The 12,313-nt window shown below is 58.8% G+C and overlaps 2 protein-coding genes across 2 annotated transcripts in view; both read right to left on the bottom strand.

The window, feature by feature from the left end:
• Positions 1-8,120, bottom strand: part of GNAI3 (G protein subunit alpha i3) — a 32,401-nt gene extending 24,281 nt beyond the window's left edge. Inside the window, exon 1 of the mRNA XM_055819717.1 lies at positions 7,872-8,120. Coding sequence (XP_055675692.1) covers positions 7,872-7,989 — 118 coding nt within the window. The 5' untranslated portion in view covers positions 7,990-8,120. The remainder of the gene's footprint in view (positions 1-7,871) is intronic.
• Positions 8,121-9,310: 1,190 nt separating this feature from the next.
• On the bottom strand, positions 9,311-11,872 carry GPR61 (G protein-coupled receptor 61). The gene is made up of 2 exons (XM_055819714.1): positions 11,588-11,872; positions 9,311-10,872 (listed from the first exon to the last, which is right to left on the bottom strand). The coding sequence occupies exon 2, from the start codon at positions 10,659-10,661 to the stop codon at positions 9,324-9,326; it is 1,338 nt and encodes a 445-aa protein (XP_055675689.1). The 5' UTR covers positions 10,662-10,872; positions 11,588-11,872; the 3' UTR covers positions 9,311-9,323.
• Between the last annotated feature and the right edge of the window lie 441 nt (positions 11,873-12,313).

Below are 12,313 nucleotides of genomic sequence, written 5' to 3'. Positions count from 1 at the left end.
CCTGGGGAATGCAGGACACTGGTCCTACAGGGAGTAGGCTTCTGCACCCCAAAGGCTGCAACAGGATGTGGGAGACAGCACGAACATCCTCAACTTTGACAACGTCCCCTTTTTACCTTTGATGAAAAATAATTTCTTGTGCAAAAAAAAACCCACCAAACAAAACCACCCTATTTTCATCCACAGCCACGTTCAAATAAAAGGTCAGACCGAATTTAGGAGAGGGCTACTAACAGCAGCGCTGCCTAATCCCAACTCTGCAGCGCAGCCACCACTGGCACAGGGAAGAAGAGGCACTGTCAGGACTGAAAGTGCTGAGAGCCACAAACCCAAACACACAAGAAAACACTTCCCTGATGGAAACGCAGCTTTCCATTCCCACCACAAAGTGGCCAATTGGCCCAGGGGTGCTAACTGTAAATACTAGCCATGCCGTTCTCCTCCATGAAGCCAGCACCAGCTACACTCATGGTAGGACACCGTAACAACAGCACCAATGCTGGCAACCCGTGTCCTCAATGCTCAGCAAGGGAGACCCAAACTCCCTCCTCCCCAACCAAACCGTTCCAATTCTTTCCAAAATCGGCTGCAAACACCTTATCCCTCTTCAGGAAAAAGCCCCTCCGCTGCAGTTTGAGCTACACAGCGAAGAGCCAGCCTGGGACTTCAGGTTTGCAGTTGTTTTTGCAGCTCTTTGAACAACACTCCTGGGAGTGTTTTAAACTAATTGCGCCTGCTGTTGAGCAGCGTGGACTCAAGACACCCACTGATAAGCAACACGTTGCCGCAATGTGTCTTTTGGCTGAAGATCAAATGAACGTCTCTCCTGGCTGGGTCTCCTGGGCACCTCTTTCTCATCAACAGCTCCTTATGTTCAGACCTATGTTTTTATGTTCTTTACATTCAGACGGAAGTTTAATCATGAGGCGCAGCTTCCAGCAAAGCGCTGCAGTGCATCACAAACGTGGCAAACACCTTCCCTAACCTGTTGTGAGAGTCATCCTGAAGATGCATCCACGGCATTTTCATCCTCCAAATGCCATGGAGTAACACAGCAGTACCAATTGTTCTCGGGCAGGGTTCACACAAGCTGATGCTCTCTGGGATATGGGTTAAAAAAGGCACCATCCGGTCTGCTCGGTTACTGGCATGAGTGGAAGGCAACAGAGAAACAGCCAAGCAAGGCCTATAAAATGGGAGTTCTATCTGAAAGCAACAGATGACTTGGAAGGGGTGGGAACAGTGGGAAGAGGGGTTTGGAAAAGATTTTCATTAGCCTGGTCTCCCAAGTATCAAGTTTCTTCTTGTGATGTGACTGTTTTTAAAAAAAAGTCAAACATCCCCTGAATTTCATGCAGGGACAACAGTCCCGAGTTGTTAAAAACACTTATCAAAATAAGCAGCTGGGTAGGGAACAGACTGTTAGTTCCCCCGCTGAGGGAAAAGCTCATTCCTCAAACACGAGGGAGCTCGTGGTGGACGGAGACCCCAAAACACAAAACCACAGGAGGCTGAGCTCCACCGGCGCCTCGGCTTGCCCCAGAATTCAGATCCTGTTCGGTGTTTGTTTTTAAAGATAACCCAGCCAGTGCCACCCTGGTAACGAGAGAAGGTTAAACGAGGCAGAGAAGTTACCAAACACCAACTGAGAAAACATGAAATAAGAGACAGGCATCGGATCGCCGCCATGGCTGGTACTGCGGGGGAACAAAAGGTGACGGCACGGAGGCGTGGTATTACCCCAGCCTCACCACCCAGTCTGCAAAGAGCATACTAGAAAAATAATCAGCATCTGTCAGTCATTTCAGATGCAAACCCTGTGTAAGTCACTAAGAGACCACTCTTCAACCCTGTCGGTGTGAGGAGCGAGCATCTCATGCATCTGAAGTGGGGAGCATTGTGTCTTTACACCTATAGTTACTCAAAACTTAAAAAAAAAAAGCCATGGTCTAATTAAAAAATTCTTCTTCACAGCACACCCTCCTCTTCCAAGAAAAGTTATTTCAGTGCTCTGCCTCAATTTAATGAAACTTGAACCATGTCCAGAGGGCTCTTGGAGGATAAGATGAAATCCCAATTCCCCAGCCAGTCGCTCCATCTGCAGCTGAGCTGTGTGTTATAAATTATCTGTCCTCAGCTCCCAGCACTGGGCCCAAACACACTTGTCTGTCTGTCTTTACACAAGCACACGATGTGCACGCCACCCAGGTGGCACCAGGCAGAGAAGTCCCATCCCACAGCTGGCTAATGGCATGGGATGTGACATCAGGCAGAAAACAGAACTTTGCACCTACGCAGCACCCAGCGTGGCATGACGGTCTCTTTTTCCAAGCTGCAGTTGCCCTGATTAAATCACAGCTGACACCTCAAAAAACACCGAAGGTTAAGTCACCCTGAAGAATGATTGTTTCTTAGATAAGAAACACTTTGCCTGCCCCGCATTTGTTTTCGGTGGATGAAGGGCAGAACTGAAATTCAAGCAGAAGGCACACAGATCCTGCATCAGATGCTCAGGTGGGAAAACGTGCCTGTGAGCTGCAGCTCTGACACCTGAAGATAGGGAAATACCAGCACCAAGCCAGATACCACCTCCACCTCAGCAGAGGACAAGTGCATTGGGTCCTCTAAGAAGTCCAAAGCACAGCCAAGAAGTGCCACGTCTTCAGAGAGAAGATCTGACCCGTTATCAAATCGTTTCAGGCATTCTCTGCTGGGAAGCGGTCACCAGATGGCTGTGATGCTTCTGCGTGAAGATCACGATGTCTCTGATACCAAGAGCACCTTTCACAACCCGAGCTGGGAGTCAGGCACCCAACTGATCTCATCACAGCTCCCACAGGTTGCCCCTGCAAGCTAATTGGCTCAAGGTATTTAATTTTTGTCTTATGAAAACGCAACACGGGGCTGAGCCCAACTGCTGCATGCGTGAGGAAAAAAGTCATCACGTGGCCATGAGTCACAATACCGACACCGTGTACCTCGGAGAGCTGGCGGGGGAAAAGCTCCAGATCGCTCAGGGATCAGAGAGGACAACAGCTCCCTGCAGGTCCCCCAGGCAGGGTCCCCACGTCAGCTCCAGCTGTTACCAAAACACAACCTCGCCAAGTACCAGCGCTGCCAAAGCTTTGGTGAATTTGAGGGGGGGGGGAAAGGTTGGAAAAAAAAAAAATCAGTCTCAGAAAAAAGGCCTCCAGGAGCAGCAAAGCTTGCAGCTTGCTTGATTAGTTATGTAGATGAAGGCTATTTTAGAACAAACTTATGCTTTTAATTATTTCTGCATGAATTGGCAGGACTGCTTCAACATAATTACACAGAGCATCTAAACCCAGTAAAATTGTAACAGGCTGAATAACGGTGTGTTTTAGGCATGAAGGGCTCAACACTGCCTGCACCGGCACAGCCAGAGCCACAGAAATGCCGTTTGCACAGGCCAGTCCCAGCAGGGAAGCGAAACTGGCTGGATTTGGCAACAGGACAACTTTGCGCATCCTGCAACGAGCTTTGTCACTCAGTGCCACACAGAACCCATCCGAGACGCAGCCCAGCACCACACACCAGGCCTTCTGAAAGGCGCTGGAGAGCGGAGCTCAGGGTACAGGCTAGCACCTAAACTAACCAGGAAGAGTTCCTGCGCCCTCCTCCATTTTGGCTGCTCATCCCAACTGGAAAAATCCCACAGGTCTCCACATCAGCAGAATCACATGCCTGTGCCTGCAGAGCTGCGTTTTCCTGGAGGCAAATTAGGAGAGGCAGTGTTTAGGATGGGGATTTGTGCGAGGACTCCCAGGCTGTTCCCAACCTCCCAGGAGCACTGGCTTTTGTTGGAGAAAGTGTTTACCTGCCAGTGCGAACCGGGGCGTGCAGTCATTCAAACCATACCCAGTTCAAGACAAGCCACTGCTGGCACTTGCACACAAAAACAATTCCATCACACGGGTAGGGGTTGGCACGACCTTGGTCAGTCGCTATTCAGCGCTCAGGTTTACTTTCATAAAAAACCCCAAAGCTGAGGAGTTGCTCAACACGCAGAATTGTGAAAGGGAAACATTGTGAAGTGACTTGAAGTCCCCAAGGAGAAGCAACCACACAAACAGCTCCAGGATTACCCTTACCCCAACTACCCCAAGAGTTATCAGACTGAGATCGCCTCCGCCAGCAGTCAAAACACCTCTGCGACACAAGATGCTGTGACAACGGAGTCAGAGCACCTCCGGGAAGAATGGAGTGTGCAGCTGAAGTCTCCTCTCCTTCCTCCTCTGTCCAAGAAAAGATGATGCTTATAGAAGAGGAGAGGAAGTCAAATGCACCAAAACACTCCCAATTTTGGGTCTGTCACTAATTCACCAAGCTCTCCTAACACCCAGGCTGGGTTAACAGCAGAGCTGGGAAAGAACAGCCACCGTGGGTACAAGCACGACCCTTTTCTTAGCCTACATAATTCTGCAAAGCCCAAACTAGGGCAGTTATTTTAACAGAGCTGGGGAAGAACGTATGGACTCCAAACCTCATCTATAAAGAAATAAATTTCCTCTAAACTTCACCGCATCAGCAGTACCGCAAGAGGCTCACTCCAGTTACATAAACCACCGCATGATCTCTTACAACCAGTTAACAATACCAGACACTACATATCCCAGACCTTTTAATACCATGTTATGAAAAAAAATCCCAAGTGCTTGCTCAAACAATGGAACAAACCTCATGAATTTCTCCACCAGGCTCTGGATGTATTACTGAAAGGACATTTGTTCCCACTGCAGGTATTTTTCTTCTGGCAACTAACTGTTCTGCTCTACCCGCACATTAACAGGGCTACATGTAGGGAGAGCACATTTCAGCCTTCCCTTTGATCACCAGGAATCATTACACTAATTCTTAAAACTAGAAGACCATGACATTTGGGAGAGATTGCAGTTAAGCACCTGCTGGTCAAGGCCAGGTGCAAACCTGATCTGAGATAAGTTGGTGGGGTTTTTTCCCAAACAAGAGTAGATACAGATCACTATTCCAGTGTCACTCTGTGTGGAAGTCCAATTATTCCAGACGAGCTTCTCCAGAGTAACAATGTGCTCAGGTCCTTACCTGAGGACATGCTGAGAAGCACAGCAATCAGGTATTTTGCTGCCATCCAAAGTCAACAGCAGACCAAAAGGCAGCTGCTGCTTGTACTTTTAAAAGCTTCACCTGGTCTCTAATGCATTGAATCCAATTACTGTCCAGCCTTTGGGATACTCCCTCCATTCTGTCATTTGCTGACAAGGACAGGCAGCCTCAGACCCAAAGCCCTTAGTGCCTTCTCAGTATCACCACAAAGAACTCAACACTGCAAAAAAAAAAAACCCAAAGCCCTGACATACAAAAATATGAAGAAATATTCCACCCAGAGGATTTGCAAGGATTGCTTACTAACACCAAAACAAACACCTGGAGAATAAAGTAGCATCTTGACATGCAGCCAAGAAGTTTTCTACATACACACATGATCACCAACCTCAGAGCACCTCTTGCAAGGGTACAAGCGAAACCAGGTTAAATGGAAAAGAAAAACTATTCTTAGGACAAGGACCACTTGGGAAGCAGAATTGTTTGTTAATACACCCTGTTCTACAGGAGACACTCAACACAGTTGTTCTGGTCCTCACAAACTCAATCTGTCTTCCCCAAGGTGGAAATCATCAGTGTAACAAAAACAACCCACAACCCAGACATTGGAAAAGGCAAACCTACGTGGCCAGATGGTCCACCTACCAGCCCACAATGTGCTGCCTGGTCCTGAGCTCACACAAAGCTGCAAAGAAAGGGCACAGGAGTCATCCTGTACCCGGCAGACTTTAGAGACTGGCAGCTTTTGCCTCCTCTGCGCTCTCATTATCACCCACAAGAACTTCTAAAGACCAAAATGTGAACCAAACACAGCATAAGTTCTCTGCTAAAGAGAATCTGTAGTTCTTCTGAAGAGAAATATTCCATTCAGCTCTTCTCAAAATCCACGAATGCATTTTAACTGGAAAAAGTCAAAATACAAGAGAAGTGACACTTCCTTTCTCAGGAAGCCTGCACACACAGCGACTGCAGCGGGGCAACACCACCACCGCCGGTTTCGTACTCCTGCAAGCTCTGCAAAACCAGCTCAGCTACGGCAGAGCATGCCAAACTGAAATCATCTTCCATGCAAAGTCAGATCCTATCAGAGGATCTGTGGCAGCGCCAGGCACAGAGCACACAGCGTAATTAGCATACCCCTGCCCAGGCAGCTCGCACACCAGCGTGGGCACTTCTGGTTCGAGAAACATGGGCACCCAGGGGCTGCTTTCACCCGACTACCTGATAAAAGGACTTAACTCCAGTACCCCATAATAAGCAAAAACCTTAACAGCCAAGCCCCAATGATACAATCTCTCTATTCAACTAAGAACACAAGTGCTCCCTTCCTTCTCTGTCCCATGAAGGAGAAGATGAAAGGACACCTACACCAGCCCAAGGAGCACCTTCTGCTCTCAGAGCCCCAGCCCAAAGCCACCGGGGAGGGACCGTCCCCATGCAGCAGCCCGGGGGGAGCACCGGTAACATCCAGGCTCAGAAGGGTTATTTCAGCAGGCAGCTGGCTCAGAAAAGCCCCCGCCCTCAAGAAAGCAGCACACTCCCCTCACCCCCCCACGGGAGCAGAGCAGGCAGCCACCTCCCCTCTCACCCAAAGAGGGATGGGGGACCCAACGCCGGGTGAAGTGACAGGACCAGACCTGGGGACCTCACATGGAGCTGAGCCTTCGCCAGCAACACAAAGGCAAAGCTGCCTCTCAAGAGTGGCCTTGTCCACAGGGCCCCCCAAGATGACCCAGGGAGACCTCCAGAGCACTGAGTCCTCCTCACACCTCCCCAGGGATCCCTCGGGCCTCTCAGGACCCTCCCCAGCACCCTTCACCACCCCTTGCCATCTAAAGATCTTTTAACCTTGTGGACCCCCTCCTCTCCCCAAAGTCACCCTCGGAGGCCCCTAAAGCCATTCTGAGCCCTGGCAAGGCCCAATCCCCTGCCCAGTGGCTCCTTCACCCTCTCCAAGCCCCAAAGACCCCCAAAGGTCTCAGCCCTCCCCTCTCTGCAGAGCTCCCTCTGCTTTCCCAACACCCCGGTCCAGTCCACTCCCCCCCTCCCCTGCGTCCCGCAGACACACACCCCCCCCCCTGAAACTGCACACACCCTGCGGCACTAGACACCAGCCTCCACCGGGCTCACCCACTGCTCCCCACAAGCCCACTCCTGAGGCCGGGAGACCCTCATTCCCCCCCCCCCCCCCCGAAGCCCCTCACCGCCCAGAGCCCTGCCCCACCACCCCCCCCGAAGCCCCTCACCGCCCAGAGCCCTGCCCCACCACCCCCCCCCGAAGCCCCTCACCGCCCAGAGCCCTGCCCCACCACCCCCCCCGAAGCCCCTCACCGCCCAGAGCCCTGCCCCACCACCCCCCCCCGAAGCCCCTCACCGCCCAGAGCCCTGCCCCACCACCCCCCCCGAAGCCCCTCACCGCCCAGAGCCCTGCCCCACCACCCCCCCCGAAGCCCCTCACCGCCCAGAGCCCTGCCCCACCACCCCCCCCGAAGCCCCTCACCGCCCAGAGTCGTCGTGCCCCACCCCAGCCACCCCCGGCCCCTCCTCACCGAGCAGCAGCAGCTTCACCACATCTTCCCCCCGGGACCCTCCCACCCCCCGAGGCCCCTCACCGCTGAAACCCTCATGCTGTAGACCCCGGCTCCTCCTCACCGAGCAGTAGCAGCTTCACCTCATCGCCCCCGGGGATCCCCCCCAGAGCCCTCCCACCCCCCCGAAGCCCCTCACCGCCCAGACCCCCTCCGCAGCCGCCCCTGGCTCCTCCTCACCGAGCAGCAGCAGCTTCACTTCCTTGGCCGCCTTCTCGCCGTCCTCCCGCAGGTTACGGTCGATCATCTTGCTCCGCTCCACCGCCGCCTTGTCCTCGGCGCTCAGCGTACAGCCCATGGCGGCGGCGGGGAAGGCCGGCAGGCGGCCCGGCCGCCGGCAGCGCGATGGGAGCGGGGCCGGTGCGGGGTTGCGCCTCTCGCCTGCCTCGGCCCGGGCGGCTCCCTGAGGCGGCGCCGGATATCCGGTCACCCGCCCGCGGGGCACGACGGGAAGTGCAGTCCCCGCGCGGCATGCTGGGAGCTGAGGGCGGGGCTTCCGCCCCGGCGCAGCGGGGCATGGCGGGAGCAGAGAGTAGCGCCTTACTTCCGCCTCGGTGGAGCGGGGCATGATGGGAGACGGGAGGCGCGCCCTTCTTCCGCCTCGGTGTAGGGGGGCATGATGGGAACTGTAGTCCTCCGGGGGTCGCTGGGGCCTGCGGCTGCCTTGGCCCCACAGCGGCCTCGGCCCCCCCAGCACCCCACGGCTGCCTTGGCCCCACAGCAGCCCCACAACAGCCCTGAAGCAGCCCTATAGGGGCCCCACAGTGGCCTCGGCCCCTCCAGCAGCCCCTCAGAGGACCCCCAGCAGCCGCAGCGCCCTGAGCAGCCCCGCACTGGCCCTGGTCCCCCAGCGGCCCTGGCCCCCCAGCAACCCCACAGTGTCCCCGGCCCCCAGGCAGCCCTACAGTGCCCCCCCAGCAGCCTCAGCCCCCCCAGCAGCACCCCAGCAGCCTCTCAGCAGCCCCAGTCCCACAGCAGCCCCACAGTGGCCCTCGCCCCCCAGCAACCCCCCAGCAGCCCCCCAGCAACCCCAGCCCCCCAGCAGCAGCCCCACAGCAGCCTCCCAGCAGCCCCAGCCCCACAGCAGCTCTACAGTGGCCCTGGACCCCCAGCACCTCCCCAGCAGCCCCACAGCGACCCCAGCCTCCCAGCAGCCCTACAGTGCCCCCCCCAGCAGCCCCACATTGTGTTGCCAGCCCCACGCCCACTGGCCCTCCGCTGCCCCAGGGGTCTGGGCCTGGGGCACCAGGGAAGTGAGGGGCCAGGCAGGGGGCCAGGTTCCTGGGCTGGGGAGGGGGCTCAGGGACAATGACAGAGGGGACAACCCATTGCAGGGGACCAGAGGAGTGGGGCTGCCCCACTCCCAGCCCCACTGCTGGCTATACAGGGCCTGAGGACCCCCTCCTGCAGAGACCCACCACATCAGGACAGCAGTGACCCCAAACCCAGAGCCCCCTGGCTCCCACGCTTTGCTGGGATTGTGCCCACCAACCTGCCTCCCTCCAAACCCGGTGGCCCTTCCCAGCAAGTGCCATGGGCCCCCCACTCCCCCACGGCGGCGCAGACCCCCAGCGAGGCACTCAGACCAGCTGTCCCCTTGCAGCCATGTTTGCCCCCAGACCCCCCCCAGCGCTACAGCTCCAGCTTGGGAGAGGCGACCACTGGCACGAAGAGCCCGTCGCCACCACGCCGCTCCGTCCCCTCCATTGCATCCTCATCGATCTGCCCTGGGATGCGGAAATCCACAGGGGCCTGGTCCCGCTTGGGGCTGGGGGTGCGAGGCCGGGGCTCGGCAGGACAACCGGTGCCCTGGAGGAACTGGAGGAAGTTCTCCTCGATGGAGCCTTCCCGGCTGGGCAGCCGCAGGTCCTCCTCAGGCGGCTGCTTGAAGAAACACGTGAGAAGCCGGCCCAGCTCGCCCCGGATCTGCCGGTTGAGGCACCCATAGAAGAAAGGGTTGGAGGTAAAGCAGAAGTAGCCCAGCCAAGTGACCACGGTCTCGGCCGCCGGCCCCACCAAGGGCTGGGCGCTCAGGGCGGTGTAGAGGTGGAAGGAAAAGTAGGGCAACCAGCAGAAGAGGAACTGCCCCCCCACGGCAAGCAGGATGGCAGCTGCCTTGCCCCCCCCGAACGTCCTCTGTGGGGTGGTACGAGGGGCTCCCGAGGTGGTGACCATGGTGGAGCGGCTGCTGAGCGACTCGGAGCGGCGTCGCGGTGTCTCCATCCAGGTGGGAAGGGGGCCGTGGTGCATGGCGGCCACCCGCGCCACCTTGAACATGCTGCAGTAGACCACCACGATGATGATGAGGGGCAGGAGGAAGTAGAAGGCGGCAAAGAAGACCACGAAGAACTTGCAGTAGGGACCGCGGCTCCATTGCAAGGAGCAGCCGCGGCCAGCGGGCACTGGCGGGCGGTCAGGGGACAACCAGCCCAGCACGGGGACGAGGGAAGTGGCCACGGCTTTGAGCCAGACGCCGACGAGGACACAGGCCACCAGCCCCACCGTCATCCTCACCTCATAGCGCATGGGGTGCACCACATAGTAGTAACGCTCCACATTGATGGTGGAGATGGAGAGGATGCACATGCTGATGAAGCAGACGCTGAGGAACAGGTAAACACGGCACATGGCCTCGCCGAAAACCGGGCTGTCGAAGACGGCCGAGCCAGAGAGCATCTCCAGCGGCATCAGCGTGAGGGCGGCCAAGAAGTCCACCAGGCAGAGGTGGAAGACGAAGACAAATTTGCGCAATGCCGGCGTCTTCACGATGACGGTCATGACAGCGGCGTTGCCCACGATGGCTGTCAGGTCGATGAGCAGCATGAAGAAGAGCCCCACCGATTTAGAGGCCACATCTTTGGGTTTGCCGTCAGCTGTGCCGTTGGGGGGCATGGGGCCTGGGGAGGGCTGGAGCACCCGTGCCCCCCTAGAGCCGTTCCAGCCCCACGGGACGGGCAGGGAGGGCTCCATCCTGTGCCACCACGCTGGTGTTCACCGGCCCATCGCCCATCCTCGGGGCGGCCAGCGCGGGGCGGCCGGGCATCGCCAGGGGCTCACATCCTCGCCCACCCTATGCCTGCTGCCGGCCCCAGGTGGCGTGGCGGTGGCACTCAGAGCACCCAAGGGTGCCCCCCGGCCCCGCTCATCTCCCCGCTCCTCGCTGCCAGGCAGCACTGGGCACCTGCAGGGGAGGCAGAGCTGTCAAAGGAGGATGACCCTGGGGGGACCCGTGAGCTCAGCTGTGACCCCCAGATGCAGCCCCCATCCCCCCCCGGACCCCTCCATGCCACCCCCCATCAAACCCTTCTCAACCAAAAGCCTGGTTTCCCCCAAAAATGAGCAATTCTGGGGCTAAGCCCCCCAAATTCCAACATTTCGACCCAAAACCCCCCAGTGGGATCCTCCACCCAGAGCCTCGGGGCCACGAGGGGTCGCGGGGCACAGGTGGGGGGGGTCACCGGTGCCCTGGACTCCTGGGTTCACTCCTTGCGCTTTGGGGGCTGTGCAAGACCCCCCCACCCCGAGCTGGGCCCTGGGATGGGTGCTGCACCCAAATCCACCCTAATGGGGTGCCACTGGCTATGGTGCGGTAGGGGGGCTGGGGGCCACCGCGGAGCCCCCCTCCCCCACGGGTGCTTCCCCAGTGGGGAGGGGGACCCCATCCCCTGCACCCCGGGGAGCCCTGGGGGGGCTGCGCTGATGGAAGGGGGATGCAGGCAGAGGGTCCCCCCTTCCCCTCCCCGCCGCCCTCCCCTCCCCGGCGCCCAGGGGTGATGCCGCCGGCTGGGACCCCCCCCTCCCACCTCCGGGGGGGGTCCCCCGCTCCCCCCAGGCCTCATCCTCGCCCCCGCCCCCCGGACATCACCCCAGCGGGGCGGCTCGACCGCGGCACCTACCCTGGGGGGCTGCATGGGGCCGAGGGCGGGGGACCGGGGGGGCGCCCCGGGGCGGGGGGGGGCCCCGGGCCGGGCGGGGATGCTCGGGGCCGGGCGGGGGCCGGGGCGCTGCGGCGAGGGATGCTCCGCCACCCGCCCGGCTGCTGGGTCCTAAGCGCCTCCCGCCAGCGCGCCGGTACCCCCGGCCCCGGCCGCCCCGGTCCCGCTGGAGCGGCGGCACCCGGCGGCGGGAGCGGCGGCTGAAGCCCGGCTCTGCTCCCCCGGGATGCGGGATGGAGGGGGGGGGCTGGGTGTCCCCCCCCCGGTGCCTGCCCCGCGTGGTGCTTCGGGCCTCAGTTTCCCCAATCGCCCCGCAAAGGGGGTGGGGGGGGTCGCTGGAGGGGGAGGCTGGGAGGGAGCAGCCTTTTTGTGGGGAGACAAAGCGGGGGGCGGGGGGCGGGGGGGGGGGCCGGCCCGGGAGGCACCCGGGGGGGAGGGGGCAGCGGGAGGGAGGGGGGCAGGTGTCAGATCCGCGGGGGGGGGCACAGGGTGGGGAGGAGGACGGGTGCAGGGGGGTGCACAGGACTGGGGGGGGCGCTCAGAGGGGTCGCAGAGCCCCCCGGCTCTGCCCACTCCCAAGCCCAGTACCCCTTCCCTTGCTACCAGTTCGGCAATGGAGCAACTGGGATCGGGGGTAACGCCCCCCCCCCCCCAGTGCCTCAGTTTCCCCAGGGCATACGGGGGGCT

Source organism: Falco peregrinus, chromosome 16 (genome assembly GCF_023634155.1).
Source record: "Falco peregrinus isolate bFalPer1 chromosome 16, bFalPer1.pri, whole genome shotgun sequence".
Classification (NCBI taxonomy): domain Eukaryota; kingdom Metazoa; phylum Chordata; class Aves; order Falconiformes; family Falconidae; genus Falco; species Falco peregrinus.
This window is presented reverse-complemented; position numbering and strand designations above follow the sequence as displayed.